This window comes from Helicoverpa zea, chromosome 12 (genome assembly GCF_022581195.2).
Source record: "Helicoverpa zea isolate HzStark_Cry1AcR chromosome 12, ilHelZeax1.1, whole genome shotgun sequence".
NCBI lineage: Eukaryota > Metazoa > Arthropoda > Insecta > Lepidoptera > Noctuidae > Helicoverpa > Helicoverpa zea.
The window spans coordinates 1354644-1380124 of NC_061463.1; the positions used below are offsets into that span (position 1 = coordinate 1354644).

The window sequence follows — 25481 nt, forward strand, 5'->3', positions numbered from 1 at the left end:
TGAATGAAATATAATAAAGAGAAGGAAAGGATCAGTTACATATACGGTTTTTTTTTCCAAATACAGGAAAATACATTTTTGATGTTATACATTTCATAAGATTCACGTCTGTATATACGTTTGCTAAACAATTCATTAATACCGAAGAGGTAAGTAAGATTCAAACATCGATCATCATCATCATCATCATCATCATCATCTCAGCCATAGGACGTCCACTGCTGAACATAGGCCTCCCCCTTTGATCTCCACAGATACCTGTTGGAAGCGACCTGCATCCAGCGTCTTCCGGCGACCTTTATAAGGTCGTCTGTCCACCTCGTTGGTGGACGTCCTACGCTGCGCTTGCTAGTCCGCGGTCTCCACTCCAGCACTTTTCAATCAATTAGGTATAAGTTCCTACAAACAAAACAAATCTATTTCTTAAACTTCGTGGTCTACAACACTAGTAACAATAACCATAAAATTTAACTATTTCCACGCCATAACCTATATTTTACTTCGACTATAACTCTTTAACGGTTCATACATGGACCATGCATAATATTATCATGCATAAGCATGCGAACCACACTGATTACATTATACTAACTGCTGTTTTATGAGCGTTACAAATAGACAAGTTAACGTCCCGAAGTTAACTGAATAGCGCTGAAAATTTAATTTTATGATACTGAAACTTAGTTTATGGTTGTAAATAAGAATGAGTCATGTAGGTCTAGTTTTCAAGTAAGTACGGTTTGATTGAACGATTTACTTATCTACATACAATATCTTTAAAGTTAAGGCGTAGAGAAAATAACTCAATGTTTTACTATTCATGCCTATGGTTATGATATAAATATCAGCTCAATTTAATATCGTAATTTTTTGTTTGCGTCAGGATCGCTGTCACAACTCTTCGATCCTCTCGAAATACATACATATAAAGAATTGCTACCTAATTGCTACCAGCTACCTATTCGTTGCTACCAATTGCTATTTCATTTTGTGTATTTACAAATTATTGCACTGATGTGTCAGTGCAATAATGACACACAATCGGTCCAGTAGTTCTTAAGATCAGCGCGTTCAAACAAACTATAATTTTATAACATTAGTATCGACGACAGTTTAATTCCTTTAAACCCACTAAAAACAGCCTACAAACACACATCTACACCTGTACATAGGAAACCATTAACCATATGCAAATGAAGATCATCCCTCCATCTATTCCATCTATCAACAGATTATTCCGAAACAAAAACAAATCTAAACTATAGCCCGCATGCAAACGAAGCTTGAACCAACAAAAGTAGACATACTAGTTAAAACTTAGAACTAACAATATACAGGTAAACATGGAAACACGTGGGTAGAACCTTTCAAGTGATTGTTTAATTACTATGTGTTGGTTAAGAGTAATGGGAACTGGGCTGATTGCGTTTACTGATAATGTTAAACCGTTTTTAACCAACTTCTGAAAAAAGGAGCAAACTTATTATACTTAGTTCAAACTTATGCTTTTAAATACTGAAGTATGTATCATCATAATTGTTAAAGTGCAAAGCATGCATAATGTAATTACATATACAGGGTGTGTCGTTCACAATCACATTAAATCCTTTTAAAAATGCATTTTTTTATTTTTACGTATTTTTCGTTTTTCTTTGCGTCAATCACTACATAGGGGAGACCGGGGCAAAGCCGTATAGCTAAGGGTTTGTGGATGCTGATCAATAATTTTAAAACACAGATGTACTAAATCAACATTTATTTTTAACCAGTCTCATAAGGTACGCAATCACAATATTTTACCTTAGATAATTAAAGCGTAAATTGAAAAAAAATAGCAAAAATAATTCTTCTACGTTTTACGGTTTTGCCCCAGGGCATGGACAAAACCGTATACCGTATGGATTTCGGCCTGATATATTTGAGCAGCTTTGAAGTACCCCATAGTCCCATCAAACACGGCTTGAACAGCTTTTTTCATGTTTTCCGTGTGCCACGATTGTCTATTAGTCGTCCTTTAATAATCACGAGGCATCGTGGCATCTGTCTTGAAAAATAAAAGGTTAATACACTTAAGTACAACGGGGCAAAATCGTACATGTACGATTTTACCCCATACGATTTTGATCCATACAATATGTATGTATAAATACGTTACTCAATACTACATTCGTAATTGATTTCACCGGTACAAATGTACTGAATTACATAAAAATATACACACTTTTAACATGACTATTAGTTACTTACCTATTGTACACGTAAATTTGACGATTGGCACTTCTTATTGCACATAAATTACATAAAAACCACTAAAAAACAATAAAATAAAATATTTAAAAAACGCGCGTGCCGGTCGCGACAAGTGTTTGTTGACAAATAGCTGTGATTGGTTGATACCGCTGAGCTGCAGTGGCGCGGGAAATTTGAATTATTAACAGAAATACATACGCTATACGGTTTTGCCCGGATATACGGTTTTGGACAGGTCTCCCCTAGTATAAAACAAAGTCGCTTTTTCTGTCTCTATGTCCCTTTGTACACTTAAATCTTCAAAACTACTCAACCGATTTTCATGCGGTCTTTTTTAATAGATAGAGTGATTAAAGAGAAAGTTTATATGTATAATAACATCCATTAAATTGTGGAGAAATATTGATATACCGTGCGAAGCCGGGGCGGGTCGCTAGTCGACATATATTAACCAGTATATTAGCGCCTTTCATTTAATGTGATTGTGAACGACGCACCTGATATTATTTTAAAATACAGACCTATTCACACGTTGGAGATTAGTAAACATATTTTTGTATAAAAATAACAGGCTTTCATAATGCAAATTCGAAGTCAAACGAAGTCGCGAGTCAAAGTGACTTCAATAAGCATTACAATTCGTTACCTAACTAGTCAACAAAAACAAAGCTAATCTTGTTTATTTCTATTCAAAAACATGTTTGTTTTGTTCCACTGTAACATTGAATAAGCAAAATGAAAATAGTTTTCGCAAAATAGAACTATGAATATTATAAAACCATGGAGAATAAAATGACTAGCGGAGATGTCATATCTCAAAATCTCCAAAGAAAGTATCGCGCCAAAATTCGGGTGTTAGGGAGACGAAGAACGTTGCTAGCTCCGCCCTTATACGCCTAATAATATAAAATCACCAATCAATCTTAGACAGATAAGTTTTGATTTGACAAATAACCCAAATGCCACGTTAATTCTAGTTATTGATCAAGCCTACCGGACATGACCTACAAGAAGTTGCCTGACCTACCTTGCTTATGGCATCTCCGCCCATCTTTCCTTTCTCCGTGTATAAAACTGAAGTTGTTTATTTTACGAGTACAATCACCCTTAGAAAATATAATGGAATGCACAATGTATTTTTTTTACTTAAATTAAGCTTATTTTCATATTAATTAGTGTAGTTTCAGACGAGTTTATTAATTAGTAGATGTAGAGAAACTGCTGCATTTGTAACACTATGTTTTTACAGTGCAAATAAAAGTAAGTTGTAGTCACTATTTAATTAAAACGAAACAATTGAAGTTCATCATCTCCCTGGCAAATATGTTGGGGTCGACTCCCAGTCTAACAGGATGCAACTGAGTGCCAGTGATTTACAAGGAGCGACTACCTATCTGACCCTCTCAACCCAATAGCCCTTGGTAAGGCTGGTTGTCCGACTTTCGGCTTCTCTAATTACTACTAAAGATGTTCAAATGACAGCCGGGATTGATAATTTTAAATTATCCTTCAATGATTGAGCAAGAGATAATTTAAATAAAGACAGTAGATAGTAGATTCGTTTGTAAACAAAGATAAAATAGTGACAACGACTGATTAGTTCGAGTGTATCGCCAATGACTTTATTTAAATGCGCATAATGTGCATTTTTATGCAATGTTGTGAACCTTTAGATAGGTAGAGTATACCTACTTTGTTTATATTTTAACCTATATCGTCCCTGAAGTGTATTGAAACAAAAGAGAAAAACCTATCTTATGGGCACCAGTCCCTAATAGCCTAACGAGTTTTTTTTTTTATTTCAGTACTTCCAAACATAAAATGATATATTATTTCCATTAAAATAAACTGTAAATATAGTTGTAGTAAAATAACCCATTTATTTAGTACCTAACAATCGAAATAATACCTCTACATGAAAGAATTTGCGAACGTTTATACAAAGCTTAACATGCAAAATATGAAATAATTTCAGCTAGCAAAATGGAAATTGTACAAAAGAGTATAAATTTATTTGTCACTAAAAGCCTTGTTAGTCTATTTTGTTTAAAAGCCTGAATTTGCCTGAATGTACTAAAACCATTTTAGGTATTACAGATCAATTATGGAACATGTAATTCCGTTAGGTACTTTGCAAAAATCCATGATATAAAATGTTGGGAAAAGTAAATAGCATTAATTCGCGCAATTTAGGCTACATATTTCGCCTAAAACTTACAGATCATTCATGAAACTTTAAATTGGGAAATAATTATCTACAGACATTTAATATTTCTTACCTTCCTTTATAGAAAACTTTTAACTAAGCCGAATCCCACTTAACAATGTGGGTGGAGGTAACTTCAAAAGACGTACACAACTTTGTTTTGTTTGTGAAAACTTAAAACTAAACAATATCTTGAAAACACACCCACAAGTAACAATATCTAGGTAAATAAACCTACGATACTTACAGCAGGTATTCCTACGAAATAATGTAGTATGAATAACTACGAGGTGTTCTGGGTACGTTTAGACCAAATGAAAAAATGCAATTGGACAATATTTCTCAGCGTTTTATTATTTTCATGTAAAACTGAAGTTTTCTTTGCTGTTTTCCAGAAAATAATTTAAATAAGCTGCATATTATGAAAAATCATGAAGCATCTATTGAAAACTTCGAAGTTTTTTTTCCTAATTGCTGATATTGTAGTTACACTTAACTCTCCGGTTTTATAAAGTAAATACAACTATTTTGTGCCAGCTATTGAAACTTTGTTTAATTTTCCATCGTTTTGGTGAGTTTTATTCATATCTTAGCAGATATTTTTCACTACACCATGGTGCGTGTAGCGACCATAATTTAAAAAAGATTTTTAACAGATACTAGTTGCGGGCACACATACAAGCCTAGCCTGCATGCCGTTCCAAACACGCATGACGACAAAAAGAAGTCTCATAACACGCCGTCACTCAAATATTTTCAGATAAGAAATATGTTCAGTATGACGAATATTGAAGCCTGAAAGCCGAAGCGAGACTGCATCTGGTTTCAAAGCTTTTCAACTGACAAAATGATGGACTTTTTGAGGCTTTGAAAAATAACATTTCGGCTAAAATGCACAGAATTCTGTTTTCTCTGCTTGAGTGCTCGCTGGTTGTTCACTTAATGACCAAAGTTGAGTTAAGCTTTTGTGACGTAGTTTATAATATGATAGAACTGTTGAAATTGTTGTGTAAATAACGTATAAGTAAGCACTAAAGCCATATAATATGATTTACACATACTTTAGAAGTAACTGTTTAAAAAACATCTATAAATCGTATAAAACCCACACTTAGTTAAAATACTAAAGCCTCAGGGGGTAGACCTAATCAAGCAAGAAGTAAACAGATGTGTATAGATTAACCCACTAAGATTTATTTCAAACATTCTACCATCAACATGATCTCCAATACGGTTAGCGCCTACAAACAAACAAACAAACCAACAGACAGACAAGCAAGCAAGCAAGGAAACTCGAGTGCAAATGAAATCACGTTTAAACATTTGTGCACAAGGGTAACAATTTCTGCGTTGGTTCGACAGCGATTGTATTTCCCTGGCAGACCCTGCCACGAGTGGCGATAAATTGAATTCTAGGACTAGACCACAGAGTTAGAAAAAGGATAGAAAAGGCTGGTTTAATTACATGTTGGGTTTGATTGTTAGTTGTTCGCTTTGTCTATAGGTAAATAGGCGCTTGGTATGAGGTAAAAGGAAATACAGACTACTAATTAATTATACTTAGAAATACAGAAAAGAATTTCAATTAAAAAATACAGGAACGAAAAGAAAAAAATCGCCTCATTAATTTCAAGTGTTTACGTCGTTTTCATATGTGTAATAAGTACACAAACCACTTCAAATAATTAATCTGAATTATTAATTACCATGGCTACTATGAATGTCGAAATTAAGTAGTCATAAAGATACGCAATCGTTTGGAAAATTATTTGATATATCATATCTGAATACAGTTATTAAGGTATTTTTTAGTTGTATTCTTTAATATGATTTGCCAATATGCTTAATTAATATAATTATAAAATATACTACATTTGATTTCTGAAAGTCAATAGTTTTCTCCTAGTTACAGATAATTATTTATTGGAGACGAAAAGACGAGTCCTTCACCAACAGTGGACGAAACGTATCAACTTAAAAAAATAATACCACTAACCTATTCGTTATTTGTTTAACGAATACCAGAGCCCTGCTTCAAACCACAGCTTTTTTTATTTTCTTTGACCACACGGAAAACCTATTCAGCTTGTCAAATCACGTTTGACCGCAACAGTGATCTCCCTCCGGCGTTTTAGAATAGCAAACTTTGTCTATCAACCAGGGTATGTTGGATCTAGATATTTTATCAGTGACATGACCCTCATCAGATATTGGAATTTGGAAGCGCTATCGAAGTTTACCTAAAGCATTATCATTTAAAAATTGACGAAATACTACCCATTTAATAAAGTTATTGGGCAAAATAGTCCTACTATAGAGCTGCATTTAATAAGACTGTAATCCTAATTTCAATTCGCCTTGCCTTTTCTCTGCAATGTTAGAATCCCACCGTTCCAGTTTAACCAGATGTAGCTGAGTACCAGAGTTTTAAATGGATCTATTGCCTATCTGACTTCTCAGCCAAGCAGCTTAATACCGTTTAGTGAGGCTGATGGAATCTGACATCAATTATGTTTGAGAATCAAAGTAATCTATACTAATATTATAAAGCTGAAGAGTTTGTTTGTTTGTTTGTTTGATCGCGCTAATCTCCGAAACTACTGGTCCGATTTGAAAAATTCTTTCAGTGTTAGATAGCCCATTTATCGAGGAAGGCTATAGGCTACTTTTTATCCGGGTTCGTGCAGAGGTTCCCACGGGATGCGGGTGAAACCGCTGGCAGAAGCTAGTAAACAATATGCTAGGCAAATAATAGTGTAATACCTAAATGCTTATTCCGTACACATCAATTTTGCATCTAAACACTACAATTTACTAGGAAACCATAAAATTATAATGTAAATGGTAAAACGTTATAGTCACACAATGCTATTAACAAATGCAAATTCTGAAACAATTTTACACATTCCCCATTTGTAACATTCAAATGCTTTCAAAGGTGAACATTTTAGGACCTAAAGCGAAATTGTTAGTCACAACACAAGAGCTTAGCTAACATTCTAGAAAATTCAATATAACGCAACATGTGGACGGCAAAGGAACGTTTATTGTACCTAGGTATATATTAGATTTTGCAAGTGACTTCGTCTGCTTTCTAGGGGAACTACGCTCCATACACATACTGATAAAAAGCTTATCTTCCTCCATGGTAGCACCTCTTTCCATGGCTTTCATCTCTATCGGTTCTGGCGTTTTAGCGTGAAGGTTTAATAAACAAACAAACACACTTTTCATTTAATAAGATCAGTAAGGATTTTACCGATCCAAGTTTTGCTATTTTTTAAGCATTACAAAGCAAGAGAAACTCTATACGCGGCAATTTAAGACTACTGTGTGAGATTTAGCAGATGTAGTTCAGAAATTTAGAAAGAACATGGACTACATTTGACTATGTTAGATGGAGGTTCTCTGAGTACGCGGTTTCACGGCAGGTGAAACGGTGGGGAACAGCTAGTAGACAATAATAAAACAGTTCTGTCACAACATCCCCTATGTGAAATAAATAAGAAATATAATATTAATATTACATAATATTACATAGAGGTATTTTACGAACAGTATAATGTAAGCATGAATTGTGTTTTATTCATACTAAACGCGAGCTTCGTATGTTTTAGCGATGACTTGAATGTAATATCAAGGTAATGTTTTCCCTGAAGGAATGGAAAGATATTCGTCAGTTATTGTGTATTTTGTTTACGCAGGAAGATACTTGTACTTCCATTTTAGTTCTGCAATGAAGATAGAATCTATACGTACTAATATTATGAACCTTAAGAGAGATTATTTGTACGCGATTATTTAAGGAACTAGGTACTGCACTGATTTAAAAAATCTTTCAGTGGCTATAAGCTACCTACTTTTTAACTGAGTGCTCGAGGTAGTTGAAACGGGAGGTGGATTAAACTACTGGCAGAAACTTGCTAAAAATGAACACGCAATGTCCACTAATAAATATTTATCAGGTATCACTTATAACTAATAACAGTTCATTTTACTTAAATAACTGCAACTACAATGTAACACAATTTTACTATACCTAATTACTAAAGTTAAAGCTAAACAACTGTATAAACTAGTGGTTAACTAAATAACTAGTTTAGGAACTAACGAACTAGCTCTAAACAAAACGTAGGATATTCCGGTGATTGTTAGAAGTTGATCAATTAGTGTTTGTAACGAATAAGTCGGACCATGTAAGCGCAACTAAAGCTAGAACTAAGCTTTCAGGAAATTGTTTATCGCGTATTTTTACTGTACTACACTTGCTACAATTACTTAGTACCTATAATAATTTTGGTTGATATTATTGTTTTTGTAAGATTTCTTACGAATTGAATTAATTAATACAACAGTAACAAACAAATTCTGAACAAACAAAGTTACGAAACTGGAATTGTAGAATACATTGGGTTTTTTTTTTCATTTAAATCATGAATAATTCATAGTTTTAATATACAATTTTTCTTTGATTTGTCATTGATTGGATTTACCATCATCGTACTACTTCGTACAGATGTCAAAGGTACCAAAGAACAGCCATACATAATATATCGGGTGTGTCGTTCATAATCACATTAAATGAAATGCGTTAGTATACTGGTTAATATACGTCGATTAACACAAAGGAAAAATAAAAATAAACAAAAATAAAAAAATGAATTTTTCGAACAAAGTAAATATAATAAAAATGTGCGAAAATAAGAACACCATATACATGTCAGTCATTATAAACAACTGAAAAAAACATTCGATACTCCTAACTTTATCTCTGCTTTACACATGAAAATTATGAAAACGAAAAATGACTCCTGTGGCTAAACCACTGAATGGATTAGGTTATTTTTTTACAATTCGCCATAGAATATCATAAAGTATATGTGATAGGATTTCATGTGATTAGGTACGACACACCCGTTATATGCTTATCTAACTCCTATTACATATTAACATGACTTTTCCAAAAACACACCCACACAACATCTATAAAACCCATCACAAAAGTTACACGTACGTTACGTGTTCCTGCAATGTGAGTGCACAAAACTGCATTTCATATTCATGAGACTTGTTGAATTTTATCCCAACTGTCAGCTGGTCTAGTTGGCATGCATTACTTGTTACGTAGGACTGATCGATGAACTGGCTTTAACAGCGGTTTTGTAGAATAAAGGTAGCTGTAGTAGGTGTTTCAGTTACGGGTACCAACGAAATATTAAAAAGAGATTATCTTAAAAGCCTTTCTGTCACAGAATTTCCTGAGTGTGTATGATTTTTTTTAAACAATTTTGAGCTAAAGAATCCTTGTAGTTTTTGAGCTGATTGCGAAGAGATAGACAATAGCAGAGGTATTTTTAAAATTAATAGCAATATGGCTTGCACCTTTCTTGTAGTCTCGTGATCCCTTCCAAGAAGGAAATATACTTGCCTCTGGAGTGTGTTTAATAGCGCAATGTTTGGAGATAGAACTACCGACCTCTCGATAAGACTATTGCCGCTTAGGGAATTTGGTTTAAGTACAATGTAAGAAGTAAGTATGGGTGTACAACATTAACAGTATTTCATCCACTATGGGTGTTTACAGGAACACGTTACATAGGCTACATTTCGAAGGATACCGCACCAAACAGCTAGTGTTCCACGCTGATGGTCACACAACCCAGCCTGAGATTATTAACGGCTTATTCTAGGGATCTCACCTGAGCAATCTGATCAAATCTCCCGAACAGCTCGTTGAGCGTCTTCACGAGGTCCGACGCGCTGAGCCGCTCAGACAGCGGCGTAAAGTTCACGATGTCCGCGTAAAGTATGCTCACGTTGTTGTGACGTTGGACGTGCATCTCGTGGAAACGAGTCTGTTTTGAGCTGTCGGCGCAAGCGTCCGCCATTTTGAGCATTATTGAGCGTTTCACCTGGAACAAGGAGAAATAGGAAATTAAGATCCAACATTAAAAAGGAAGATGAAGTTTAGTTTTGCATAATTAATACAATTTTGTTGAAATCCAGAGTTTGATTGTTAACGTTGTACAGTAAAGGAAATATCTCAGACATTAAACACAGAGTACAAGAGAGAATGTCAAGATAAACTGCTTCAAATGGTACTTTACATCTAGAGGAGTAATTTTCATTTCTATGGTTTTCTTCAAAAAAATATATATTCTTAAAGGACAGATCAGAAGGGGTAGACAAACATTAAAAACACATAATTCAAAGACATACAACCGTGCAAGTTTTATTGCTTACAAACATTACTTTTATAAATGATTTAACGATATCAAAACGAAGTTATTAAAAATACAGCATTGAAGATAATTTGGAAATCATGTCAATTCTGAAGGTCTGTCATCGCAGTCGACGTCTTAACTTCTTCTTCTTGCCAGCCTGCTCGGTGCAGGATGGGCGCAAGGAGGATTGACATCTAAAACGGCCGTTCCTGACGGCGTGGCGTCCTCGACCGCATCTTCATCCCCGTCGTTGACTGCACCTTCATCCACGCTTTCGGATGCAGCATCATTCGCGTCATTAGCCTCAGGTCTATCTTCCCCAAGGGAACCAGCATGAGGTTACTCGTATTCTGAAACATATGTGGGAAACATATCAATATCGCCCGGCGTCGTGAATAAGACTGAAGCGTACATCTTGAAGAAAATAAAATAAAACTTCTTTTTACTTTTAATTGTTACTCGTACGTACCATGGGCGCATGTGTGCACTTCAAGCGCCCACAGACAAAAATGTATAAAAAATTGTTAAAACAAAAAGAAAAAATAGCTTCAGACTTATCACGAATGGAATATGATTCAAATGATGAAATGATGGAAAAATATGATTCAGTGCATAGTGAATGACAGAATCCGGATTTCCATCACTCCCCATACACCGCCGGGTGACAGAGGCTCCCAGTTTGCATGTCATTTTACGCCTTCATAGCATAGGCGCGCAATTAAGCCATTTAGGTTGCATACTATGACGACGTGAAACAGAGACAGAGGCTCCCAGTTTGCATGTCATTACACACGCTCATAGCATAGGCGCGCAATTAAGCCATTTAGGTTGCATACTATGACGACGTGAAACAGAGACCCATGCCGTCGCATGTTCTCTCAGCGGCCTCCAGAATAACACCGCCACGGTAACAGAGACCCATACCGTCGTATGTTCTCTCAGCGGCCTCCAAAATAACACCGCCACGGTAACAGAGACCCATACCGTCGTATGTTCTCTCAGCGGCCTCCAAAATAACACCGCCACGGTATAAACAGAGACCCGTACATTCATACGTTCTCAAAGTGGTCTAGACAACTGGCACCACCAGTGTGTCAAAGTCAAAATCAAAGAAAAGACCATTTCCAAGCTAAAATTACAGTCAAGGTCAAAATCAGTCATTGAAAGTAGGTCCAATTAGATCAACACATCAATATTCATGCACCCTTTCATGGCACGCACACAGAGACATGTACATTCGAACGTCCTCAAAGTCCTTGTCCTTGTCAAATTGCCTCGCAGCTCTCAAAGAAAGCTGAGGAGGTGTCCACTTGCTTCGCCACAGCGGAAGCAGTGGCGTTCTAATAAACTTTTATGAGGGGTGCATTTCGCTCGGCCACTGCTGACCATTCATTTGAACGATTTAAGTTTTCAAAGAAATAAATCCATGACTTAATTATAACTTTGACATCATCACCATCATCATCATCATTGGCCACAGAGCATCTTGGTCAGATGATCGTAGCCAGTGCTTGTCTATGCGGTTATTAGTGCCGCAATCACTTTCTTTTATGGCTAAATAAGCCAATAGCTGCACGACACACATTACTTTGACACATAAAATCAAAATAGTAATCCAAAATATCATCGTTACTCATCGTTAATCACGTGCCAACAAACATAAGAGATCAACGGTTAAAATTGACACGTATGCAGTTTTAATCATCTTTTATAAAATAATGGTAAAAGGTCATGATGGGATGGGGTCAACAAATTGAAAGAATAAAAGATCAGACTCCCCTTAAGACTCCATATAAGGTTATTTCGATTGACGTTGCCACCTTACAACACCATGACGACCACCAACAAGGAATTAGCCAGCAATATTGGGCCGCGCCGACACGGCCATTCTGCGCTTTACACGTCCTCGTGTAAGTGCACTGTAACAGAAATAACACCAAGGAATATCTTTTCGTTCGGTCACTTCTGACCATAACAAAATATCGATTGGTTGATAGTCCCCAACAGTTCCCCATTCCGTGGACACACTAGAACAAACAAACGAGTACGTTTCCAGTTGTTCGAAAGAACCGTAAGCACACGGTATTCACTAAGTAGTCAGCAAAAACGTAACTCTAAAGGTCGGACGTAGCGAGATATATCTTTAAAGCCACACAGGCACTCTTCGTCGCTTAACTACTAGTAACACTTGCAACTAACAGTAGTTTTTGCATGGGTACTTGCTGCTGAGCATTGATCCAATGTAACGCACAATATTTACCAGTGCCAGTACGAGCCACATGAGGAATTACGAGGACTTAACTACCAGGCCTACCTAAAACTTAGTGAATTTTAACTTAGGGCTGATTTATCAATCACCAGATAACTTTTATCTGACGAATAAGTTTGAAGTTTTGACAGCTTTTGTATAGAAGATATGTCAAACCGCCATATTTATTCCTCAGATAGAGGTTAACTGATGATTGAACAATCAGCCCTTAGTCTGTTCCATAATTGAGCTCGGCTCAATAAGTCTTATTCGTAAATGCATTATTATGTGACGTCATCTCACGGGTATCACAATTCAAATACTTATTTCAGCTAAGAGAAAAATTGTCTCGGATGTATGACTGAATAGCGTCTAAACCAGTTGCTGGTCATAACAGCAATTCTCTCTAAGTTGATCAGCCAGCTGCGCAGGGCACACTATAGCTCACAAGCATTTGGGCAGACACAGATGCACTGTTACTCTCATATTTCGTTGAGACGGTAATCCAATACAACCGGAGAGATATCAAGCGCATGATCAACATTTATAAACTCACTGATGGATAGGTGTCTATCACGAACTTATAGATTTCGGGCTACTTTTGGGAGTTTCTCTAAACCCACAAAGTGATTTCCGCCCGACCCGGGGATCGAACCCGAAACTGGACAGCAGTCGTGCTGTGCGTCTGCCAGACCAATGAGGCCAATGCGAACTCAACTTGAGAACCACATGGAAAATAAAACAGATCACCTGATCGCCTGAATGCATGATATACCAGGCATACTATCCACTCGCTCTCATCATTCGAGCAATGTTGTGCGATGTGCTGACCGTCGGCACTCCGTAAAGCATGCAGGAATAAAGCAAGCGCAAGAAGTGTGAAACTGCAGCACATACGTCGTCAAATTATGTGCTTCTCACGTAGTAAATCTCATTGTGTTTTCTGGTTTCAGTTTATCTCCGATATCTGTAGACAGAAGGTTAAAGAAGTAGGCTTTGGGCCAGATTCAGGCATCTGAGTACTTAAACATGAATTGACGAACTCTCATGCATTATTAGTAAGGAGTATAAGTGAACATAATCATTTTAATAAGAAAGCGAAAACTAAGCTGTCATTGTTAGTCAGGCTTCCAGATTGTTAAGAATCATTGCCATTTACTAGGAGTAATCATTTCAATTAATGCCTTCCTCTAAACAAATCTTACATTAATGCTGTCTTCCATGCCTCAGCTATCAGTCCTCCAAACCTTCCAGGGACTTTCCCGGGAGGCAACAGAGCAAGAGTATTACAAATATGAAACAGCTCTATACTCAATACTCAATTCTTTAATACACACCATCATGTTTACAGTTGTTGTTCTATAGGTAATTTATGTCACAATTATGGACCCTGTTGGGCACAGCACATACAATAGTAGGAGAGAGGAGGAAGCGTACTGAGTGTTTAATGCTAGCTCTATTCCCGGTCGCCGCGATGCCAATGCAAAGGCCTTACAGGGGTATATTCCGAGTCACTCCTTAATTCAACGTAGGTACACCAAAACATAATCTTAAGTAGATTTATGAGATTAAATGTTCATAAAGTAAAAACTCGTAACAATTAGTAGTTGGTAATGTACTGGACGTGAGACTTATAAATTTGCTAGAAAATTAAGCTCCCAATTTCAATATTCCAGAATTCGCGCAACTTAGTGCACACTTCTGCTAAGGCCATTGACATTTTCCTTTGTCAACTATAAAGTAATCTGTGCCTAAACGGTGAAGAACCAGTAAGGCTAAATTGTGAGCTTCCTAGCAACTGATGTCGTAACAACAAACTTGTTTAGTGATTGTGAGTGTGTGAGTGTGTGTCTGTGAGTGTACGATTGTGACTGTGTACTGAGAAGGTATAGGTCTGACGCACAATTTGAAGTATACTCAGTCAGTGTACGTTATAATTAATAGGTAAGCAATTGCTCAAAACTGGTAAGCAATTGGCTAAAACAACGTAGTTATACCATGGTAGCAGCAAACTGATATTTCTGTATTTAGTAGAAAGTGTCATAAATAGGGTAGTATATGAAGCAAGTTCATTGAGCTCTGTCTAGTCTAGCTTGCATGCAAAGACATTTAGTTAAATGTGATAAGCCAAAACATTTGAAGATGATTTGAAGATGTATCTCTTTGCTTCTACTATTTAGCCATCATTATTGCAGTTTCCAGTGTCATGCAAACACTTTCGTAAATTTCAAAATATAGGTTTTGTATTAAGTATCTAATAAAATTAATCGAGTATTCATAGTGCATTTCGAGAATCAAACCCGAGTCGTCGCGCACTGCAAACCAATAAACCAATAAGAGGATTTACCATAGTTGCGTATGACTGAATTTCTTAACCATTTATAACAAACTTTTACTGTTTAAACCTTCCCCGGACCTCTACAAACATTTCAAAACGAAAATCAACCAAATCGGTCCAGCCATTCTCGAGTTCCAGTGAGACCAACGAACAGCAATTCATTTTTATATATAAGAAGAAGAAGAAGATAAGATACATAAGAACTGGATTGATCTCACCAGGCATTATCACTCCATGCTTCTTGTAATATCTCTGCAAACAGCGCTAGGCCTTAGCGCTTTATAATAACAGCAGGGAGTCACATTATGTGACACCACAGCGAGACAGGAGTAGAGGTTCCTTCCACACGAAACGCACGAGCGACCTCGCGATATGTTGATGAGCTGCTCCACTCGACAGACAGGATACATGTTCCCAGCTCACGTATTAGATACTATTCTCGCCATAAGACAAAAACACAATAACTGGACCATGGAACCATGGAAACCGGTGATATTTTTGTAGCTACAAGCGGCCTTGTTATATAAGTAGAAATTATTTCCCATTATTTCTTAAAATGTATCCAAGAATAATGAAAACAATACCGATACTCTTCTTTCAACACAATTTTTAGTACAGCAAATCATACATCGCACAGAATATTCAATTTGTTTTAACAGTTGGAAGTTTTAGGGCTTTATGTTGAAATCATTTTCTAAAAGCGTGATAAAAGGTAGCGACACCATACAGCGCTTCTTACTTCCTTCTCAACGCCAGACATACTTATACCTCGTACTATGATAAGTTGAAAAGTTTCAGCCCTATTTGCAAAATTCATAATCCAAAACTGTCCAAATCATAAAATATTGATCATAAATTTATTATGTGCAACTTGTAAAACTTCAACATGGCTTTTCAGGGCCACTGTCTTCGAGCTTCAGTGTTTTACACATCCTGAAAAAGAAATCCAAGAGGTTCACTCTAAAACACAGATCTGCTGCTGTAAAGAATCTTCGTAAGATCGAACTGAGGCAGTTCCAGCTGGTGGGCTATCTTCAGTATCTCCAGCATTCGATCGCTTTTTGTTTTACAAACAAGACACAGCAGCTGTCACTTTTCCTCTCGCAATTTCTAGTCAAGACTTTGACCAGTTCTTTGCCATAATGTTGATGTTGTGGCTTCCAATGTGCTGTCGGTTATATCGTGGTTGTTTCACAGCACATGAGGATCATTCATAGAATCGCAACGGTATCGGGACTATAACTAGTTCATACTTTTTCTTCAGAATACTCTCGAGTGTAAGAAATAAAACTTATTTACGGTTAAGATGTAGTTTCAATAACATAACAAATAATTACTGAATTTAGACGGCAAACGAAACGGTAAAGAACGCGTGGCTATCCCACTTCTGATCTTAAAGGACAGATCAGAAGGGGTAGACAAACATTAAAAACACATAATTCAAAGACATACAACCGTGCAAGTTTTATTGCTTACAAACATTACTTTTATAAATGATTTAACGATATCAAAACGAAGTTATTAAAAATACAGCATTGAAGATAATTTGGAAATCATGTCAATTCTGAAGGTCTGTCATCGCAGTCGACGTCTTAACTTCTTCTTCTTGCCAGCCTGCTCGGTGCAGGATGGGCGCAAGGAGGATTGACATCTAAAAATATAATATATCCAAAATAACGTTGTTATCACATTATTTGAAACGACCAAATAAATGAGGTCCTTTTAGGCAACTTTGCACGAAGTCCAACTTCTGTAAACCTTTAGCCAATGTTGAAATCAAATACCGCACAATCTAAAAAATAAACAAAAGACTACTGTAACAAAACTTATCGTAGGTTTATCAGTAGTATTAAGGTAGTATTTAAAGCCTTAAGAGCCGTCTATGACTTCAGGCTATCCACCTTAGGACCTAGTAGACGTGTTTATACTTTTATCGCGATGTTCAGTATAATCCCCTGTTAGTCATACTTCTCTTTCTTTATGTATGTTTTCCCGGTCATTGGCTTGATAAGAAAATGTTCAAGCGCCTGACGAAACTGTTATAGCAATGTTATGATTGTCTGTTTCAGTAATGTAGCTAGGAGTTTTGTGGCAGAAAATATCGAAGTATGGTCAATAATCTGTATGTGTGTTGTAGTTGCAGATAGAAACTAGAGAAAGGTTTTAATGTAAGAGTTTTAAAAACAAAAATTACTACTTTAGTATTTCAGCGCTATAACATCGTAACCGATTGTGTATCGGTCACTGTCTTTGCAATTAATATCATTTACCTTTATAACTATGAAGGAAGCAAACTACAACACATTGGTAATAGGATATCATTTCATCATCATCTCCCGAGCCTTTTCAAACTATGTTGGGATCGGCTTCCAGTCTAACCGGATGCAGCTAAGTACCAGTGTTTTACAAGGAGAGACTGAGAGACTCAACGCAGTTACCCGGGCAAATTGGATACCTTTATATATCGTCTATAATAACTCATATAGGTATGATCCAGTTACATTAAAATGCAGGTTCTAGAAGATAGACAGACAGGGTCACTAAACACCTCATCATCTTACTCACGCATGACTCCTAAAGTTCATGACACAGATGGCATTGACTTGCAGACATTCAGGGCCTTACTACAAAAACTTTAAACCCTGTTTTACGCTTGTCTAATAAAATTTTGGCTGCAAAATGAACCATATGTCAACGTCAGAATTTGACATTTTTTTAGACAAGGCATAAACTGACGTTTAAAAGTTTTTGTGGTAAGACGGTATGGGTTTATGCTATGACCAAACATTAATTACGAATAGAAGGAAAAAAAAACAAAAAAATATTAGACTTAGGGTACTCATTAGTAATATTTTTGCGTAGGTAAATACATCGTAGACACTGTATGACTAAATATGGCTTACCATAAAAATTATGACAGTACTAAAATTGATACCTACTATTAAATGCAAAAAAAATATAGCTGGATTTTGATGACGTAAGCAAACATATTAACGTCAATCTAAGGGGCAATGCCCGTGGTTTTTTAAAGAAACTTGTCAGTACATAGCTGAATAACTGTTGACTTGTTTCTATTATTATCTCAACATTATAAATGTGAAACTTGGTTGGTTAGTTTTTGTACGGGTTTGGGAAATAGTTTTTTCAGGTGGAGTGTGAAACTCCTCCAAACAGATACTTAATACATATATGGATACCTGTGTGGATCAAAAATTTCAAATAAAAACTTATCAAATTATATTTAGCCTAATGGTTTATGAAAATAATTTCATAAATGCATCCACAAACACATATTTCTCCAACTCCACAATAACGCCAGATACCATCCTGTAAAAATTACATCACCACTAAAAATCCTTTTCGTAACCTAATCCAACACAAAAAAAAAAATCCTCCCAAAAATAGCAGACAAGTCAAGAAAATATAATTTTGGGGAAATTCTTGACATCCCACTGCGATGATAGACACGTAAAAATAAAACATCTTAGTAAAAAAACAAATTACAGACTGATTCATTTAATTTGCAACGCAGTGTATTTCTTAGAAGTGTGAGTGTGTGAATAATCAGGGAATCACCAGGTGGGCGTGGCTTGCGCACAGACAGAATTGAATTATGACGTAAGTATGTATGTATGGGTAATGTTACGTTTTCTTATGAATGGGGCTATGAAATTATGAATTGTGTGTTTTAATGGTGCGCCATTTTAAATTAGTGATTAAATTTTATCCAGGAACTTTGGGTCGCTTTTAACCGACCTCCCAAAAAGGTGGAGGTTCTCAATTAGGATATTTGTTAATATTGTTTAACTATCTATGCTTTACATTATTTCTAAATATGATTCCTTCATAGAATTTGTTACTGAAAGAAGCCCGAAAAGTATACTTTTTTATAATAATATGGAAAAAATAATATTTCAGTAGATATGTACCTACTTGCTGCAATAAGTCTGCTAATTACGATTTCATAAAAAAATTGCAATCTAACGGTTTAAGATATAAAAGATGACTAATGTAAATTATCATACGTAACATACATTAAGATAAATAATAATTGTGAAATCCGTTGACTCCGGACTTTTGACTGAAACATGACATCATTGATGATAATCATAATTTGTGAAAGAAACGGTAAAACCTAGAGATTACTTACCTAGAGCTACGTTTCAGGCATTGTTCTATGTTGTATACCTATTAGAATTTGGTAATAATACGTACTTTCCGCAAACCTAAGCTAATATTAGCCGAAGAGTTTGTTTGATTCACTGAAAACGCTTATTTCAGGAAATAATTCTCTATTTTGAATGAAACAACGTATTTTCATATCACAAGAAGTATTTTCTAGAGGCATATCTACCATTTTAATTCCAGGTGCGCGAAGTACCTAAGAGCCGAAAGTAAACACTACTCGTCTTTTAAACGCCTGTTGAACACTTTTCTAAAAATGACAGACGTTGAAATAAGCTCAGTTTTGCAGTCACATTTTTTAGACAAGTGTTCAACAGATGTTTAAGTTGTTGTCGTAAGACTGTACGAGTCTAAGGTAGGTAATAATTAAATGATGATGATTAATAAAATATAAAGGAAGGAAAATAAAAAAATCTGTAGATCAGACCATATCTTCTACGAAAAGTAATACGGATTCTTGGTATCGATTAACCATTTTTATTCTTTTTAAGAGCATTAGTCGTATTTCTGCCTAATTTTATACATTTTTCCTCTAAAAGGCTGAGGGTGCGTCCTACATGGGCGAATCAAAGCGAATGCGAAGATACCTAAAGCGAATTCAAAAATGTACGAGGCACCGCGTCATCATCATCCTCCTGTCCTTATCCCAATTTTATTTGGGTTCGGCGCAGCATGTTTTCTCCTTCATACTCTTCTATCTGCCGTCATCTCGCATATACATTCTTGCCGCACCGCCTAACGTCTTTAAAGAATATCAATTATTTGTTAGTAACTATTAAAGTAATCTGTGGTTTTCATCGCATCGCTTCGCGTTCGCATCTTACTCGCTCACATAGGACGCACCGTAAGCAAATGACTCCACAGTTCAACGGTATTTTATTATTTCTCAAGGTTGAATGAAAACTGGTCCTTTGGTCCGAATTCAATCATTTATCACTTCAAAGCCTTGTGGATGTGAAAGTGGAACAAGTCGTGATGTCCTGGTAATAGTGACGTCATTACTATTTCAATAATATGTGTATGTAGGTAAGTATGACATTATTACTGAGTATTGGAATGAAAATAGTGAGTAAATGTTTTTCAATCAGTCAAAAATTTAAATACATGAATGGGACATGACATTTTAATCATGCATATTTTGTAGAATCAAGCATCTGATTCAATTAAGATTTCTTCCTTATACATATTTATATTGCATACTAAACTAGCTGTTTAAATCTTAGTAAAAGTACATGAAATTGCATACCTACCTACTATAAGTGAAGAAGACCCTTTTTTCCAAGACTTAAATGCTGCTTTAAAGAAATGGCTATCGAAATGAATGTGGAACAACAACAAAGTATTTTCCTTTAACTTTAGCTAAACACCAAAACTGATACAAACCTTTTAAATACCACCTAAAAAAACTCCCTTTTCTCCACCATCGCCACGTCACAGCCTACGTGCTGTCCATCATGTGACGCGCTCCATGTTAGTGACACACACAAAGAGCTGTAGAACAAATTCGGCGTTATGACGAACTTCGTATCGCGTGCCAAGATTTCACAAAGGCTGTGGTCACCATTGTTTTTCTACGTGGAAATCGTCATCAAGTTTGCTATCATAAAAATAATTATTTATTGGAATTGCAGGTAAGCGTTCATGTAGGGGGACTGCTTGAAAGAGTTACCGCAGCCCTGGTACACAAAGGGTTCAAGAAAGAACAAAGGTGGGTTTAAGGCAGTAAAAATCTGACTCCCTCCCGTTGCACCCACAGACAGGGGATCATCTTGTTATTGTTCATCTCAAAATATTAAAGTGGAAAGTCGAAGGAAAGAGGGGAAGGGGTCGTCCAAGGTACAGCTACATCAAGCAAATTAAAGAGAAGGTGAATGTTGTGACTTATAAGGAAGTTCAGGAGTTGGCGCTAGATAGGCGTAAATGGAAGGAGCTGCATCGACAAGAGCTGGGCTCTTAAATTGATGATGATAATGATGGCTTTCCCAAGCATGTGTCACAAAGAAACGCATTTAGTGCATCTTAGTTTATCACAAGTAACACGGTCATCTAACTATCGCTAAGATAATAATTATTATCAGCCTAAATGATGATAGATATATGAATATGTTACAGTCAATATTTTTCTAGGTCTTTCTAAAAACTGTCTAGGTCAATTGTGTAAAGTGACCTTTTTAACTACATATCTATAAAATTAAGAGGTACCTCCAAAAAAATGATTTTTATTTTTTACGTAATAGGTAAATATATATATAGGCTGTCATTGAACATCCTTGGCAGTCGTTACGGGTAGTCAGAAGCCAGTAAGTCTGACACCAGTCTAACCAAGGGGTATCGGGTTGCCCGGGTAACTGGGTTGAGGAGGTCAGATAGGCAGTCGCTTCTTGTAAAGCACTGGTACTCAGCTGAATCCGGTTAGACTGGAAGCCGACCCCAACATGAGTGGGAAAAAGGCTCGGAGGATGATGACGTAATAGGTAAATATTTAGATAACTATTCTAAATCGATTTGTAATGATCATGTCTATTAATCGGAGTCCGTTGTTCGACGATTAAATAATAATTAAATGGCGTTTAGTTAACTAGTTCAATTTATAAATTTAGGTTGAAAGACGGATATTTGGAAATATAGAATGTAATATGTAGGTAAATTATGTAGTTTATTGCTAAGAATATTAATTAATTAGCTTTACATTGCAATATACCTACAATGTTACTGTTACAGCCTTTTTATCGTCCGACTGCTGGGCAAAGGCCGCCTCTCACATGGAGAAGAACTCTTACCTACTCGTAAAATATTCTCCTTTTAAATGCCGTACAAACAAGCCGAATAGAATACATAGCAAACTATGTACATTGTGTTTGGCATTAGTTAATTTTTCGAATGCCAAAATCCTTGATTTATCAGTAACATGCGCCTGACACACTTGTAAAATAACTGTGCCAGTCTTCACTTATAATCTTTCTTTTGTACTCCGTTATCTTTTTGTAAACAAATAAAAGAATTCTTTGCATTTCTGATGAGTAAAAGTTTACGTAAGTTTCTGCAAATTTGAAAATTTTTATATTCGGTTTCATAAATAAGGAAAGTAAGTATTGCTTACTTATTTTCCCAGTAAAGAGTATGATTAACACTTTAGGGAGTTCCTTGGAAATTGTTCAAAAGAAATGCCTATAGAAATCACTATAACTTACTGGGAGCATAGATAGGTGTTTTCCCAGGTTTTACCCGCGTCCCGGGGAAATTCTTTCCATGCCCGGATAAAATAGAGCCTAGATAATGCTCGATAAGTGAAGAACTTGTTTCGTTTTTGATTTTGAAGTCGTTAGGAAATAAACAAGCTATTTGGGAAGAAAATAGAGGGTATGGATTTATCATTAAACTACTAGAGGCAGTTACATTTAAACCAACTAACTTATTACATACACGAAATAATAAATTAATCAGTTTATATTAAAACAACCTTTAACTCGTCAAAATTGTAAGTATTATGACACCTCAAAGCCAATGCGTTCTAATATATTCGGACTTGCCTGCTCTCAAGAACCTACAATAATAGTCTTTGCCTTGAAATATAAAAGGAATGTAAGTACTCATATATTAATTACTTATCATTCAGACTCGATCATCGTACCTTCCCTAATGAATTAGAGGTCTAACTAACGTAGATCATTGTTTATTGATTAATTCAAGGGTATTACTAGATGCACAAGTAAATGCAACTTAGATATAAGAAACAAAGAATTTTGCTTATAAGGAGGCCAATCTCTACCATGAAATTCTGCTCTGTTCATAGAGTAATCTTAATAAAAAAAACCGGTCTGTATAAACCCAAGAAAAACCTTAGCACAAAGAGTATTTCCACAACTTTAAAGATAAGCAAAAACTAAATACAGCCAATTTTCTAAATCACCCGTTGATAATATCAGTGTCTAAAAATACACAGAAAACATAATTGGGCTATCTTAACAAAACAGATACGAGCCAAAACTGCATAATCCGAGTATTTACGTAATCTTTTAGTTATCTAAATAGCATACTTGACACATAAAAAAGTCGTGACGTCACTTACGAAAATAAAGGCCTTATCGCGTAAAAGGAAATGCAAAAACTTTATAAAAAGAACATCAAAATAAAGCCGAACTACGCACAAGTACGCACACACTACTTACAAACTTTTAGTCGGCCGATACTTGGTTTGGGCTCATAAATCAGTATGAAGATGAATGGAAGTACACAGGTTACAACTATGACTTATTTATTCAAATTAGACTGAAAACAAAAGCCAGCCCCCAAAACGCCCGCCCTTCACCATTTTCTATGTGTTTTTGCTGGAAAGAAGTGGCGCAACAAACTCCCCAGATGTCTGTCTGTTAGCTTAGGTTAGGTTAAACGACCGACTAAAAACTTTAATTGAATCCATGATTTTCTAAAAACAATATTTTATCGAACCACTGGGCAACAGTTGGGCAACTGTTTAGTCAACAGTGTGTGCGTAGGCTAAATGGAATCGATAAACAGAAAAATTATCGCTTTTATCTCGTGACCCTAAATTCCATAATTTCTCCAGCACAAACATCTCTGAGAAATAGTGATATTCTTATCAAAATGTAGGTCGACTACGTGACAAGCCTACATTTCAGGTTTTATCAAGCTAGTGCAAGATTTTGCAATGATTTTTGAATGCTAAATTAGTTTGATATTTCTTGTTCACTGATAAAGAAACTATTAATTATGGAATTTATCGAGGTTCATTTTTTATATGCCTATCTTAATTATTGAGAGTTAAAAAGAGTAACCATAGAGTTTCTTGCCCGTTCTTCTCCATAGGAAGCTACTTTTGGAACAGGCAACTAGAATCAAACCTATATATATTTTTTGACGTTCATAAGTGTTTGTAAAGGCCTTAATGAAATAAATGATTTGACTTTGACTTTTAGAAAGTTCGGAAAGAGATCAGGTACAGGACCGATATTTACGTGCTTCCGAGCCACGGTATGTCAATCATCATATCATATCGTCAATATCCAAGGTATGGTTGTGGAAGTTTCTCAATGACCAAATATTAATCAATCAGATGAACAGTAAAATAGTAGTAGAACAGTAAATAGTAAATTACGGCCAGTTTCTTCATCAAAAGTTAGAGTTAAAGTAATGTCTAAAGTAAAAGTAACGGTCAAATACGTTTTTTCAAGGCTAAAGTGACAGCAAAACTAATAGAAAAATTGAATTTGACCGTTACTTTTACTTTAGACATTACTTTGACTTTAACTTTTGATGAAGAAACTGGCTGTTAGTAAGCAAAATATAATGCGCAATTATTCCACAATTCGGAGAAGAAGAACCCAGCAGAAAAATACATATTTTTTGTACCTATCACTATTCCATTCAGTATATTATTTATTGACGCATCGAGGAAAATATTAAATATAATAAACATGTGCCGACTTTTGCGTCAATGTACAAATCTTATGCACAAAACGTCATTTACTCCTGACCTAGTTTATTTTCCTTGTTTCTAAACCCCTAAGCTCAATTTGCGTCACAACACTCCATCCATAAAAAAAATTAAAAAGGTGATTAATAAGAATCTTCCTTGAAATGGGCCTTTTAATTTTCCTTGCTGTAAGAAAACTATAGATAACTACCTACATTGATTTAAGTAGTCTCAGTCTTCACTCTCTTTTGCTATTTTGTACATAAGAAAAAAAATGAATGACAGACAGATTTTCTTTCGCTTGATATCTGCTTTATAACCTTCCTTGCCTTCAAATCTCAATTCACATTGTAAAATAGTTCATATTCCATAAACATCAAAGTGCATTTTTAAGCGGCATAATGCTGACAGTCGTTAGATCTCGAATGTCTAGTCTGTCCATTGGTATTAAACGCTAGACTGCTTCCATCTATTCCAGTGCAGTCGTACCTACAGAAATAGCTAGATTGCAAAATCCTTACATTTAAAACGAAGACCATCATGTCTGTCACTCCGAATTAAACTCAAAAACCAATTAACCAGTTTTCATGAAGTTG

At 35.7% G+C, this 25481-nt stretch overlaps 1 protein-coding gene across 2 annotated transcripts in view; it reads right to left on the reverse strand.

The window, feature by feature from the left end:
- The window catches only part of LOC124635025 (adenylate cyclase type 2-like), a 141537-nt gene that overhangs the window by 27452 nt on the left and 88604 nt on the right, over nucleotides 1-25481 (reverse strand). For both annotated transcript variants that reach the window (XM_047170771.1, XM_047170770.1), the window contains exon 4: nucleotides 10156-10368. In XM_047170771.1, coding sequence (XP_047026727.1) covers nucleotides 10156-10368 — 213 coding nt within the window. The remainder of the gene's footprint in view (nucleotides 1-10155; nucleotides 10369-25481) is intronic.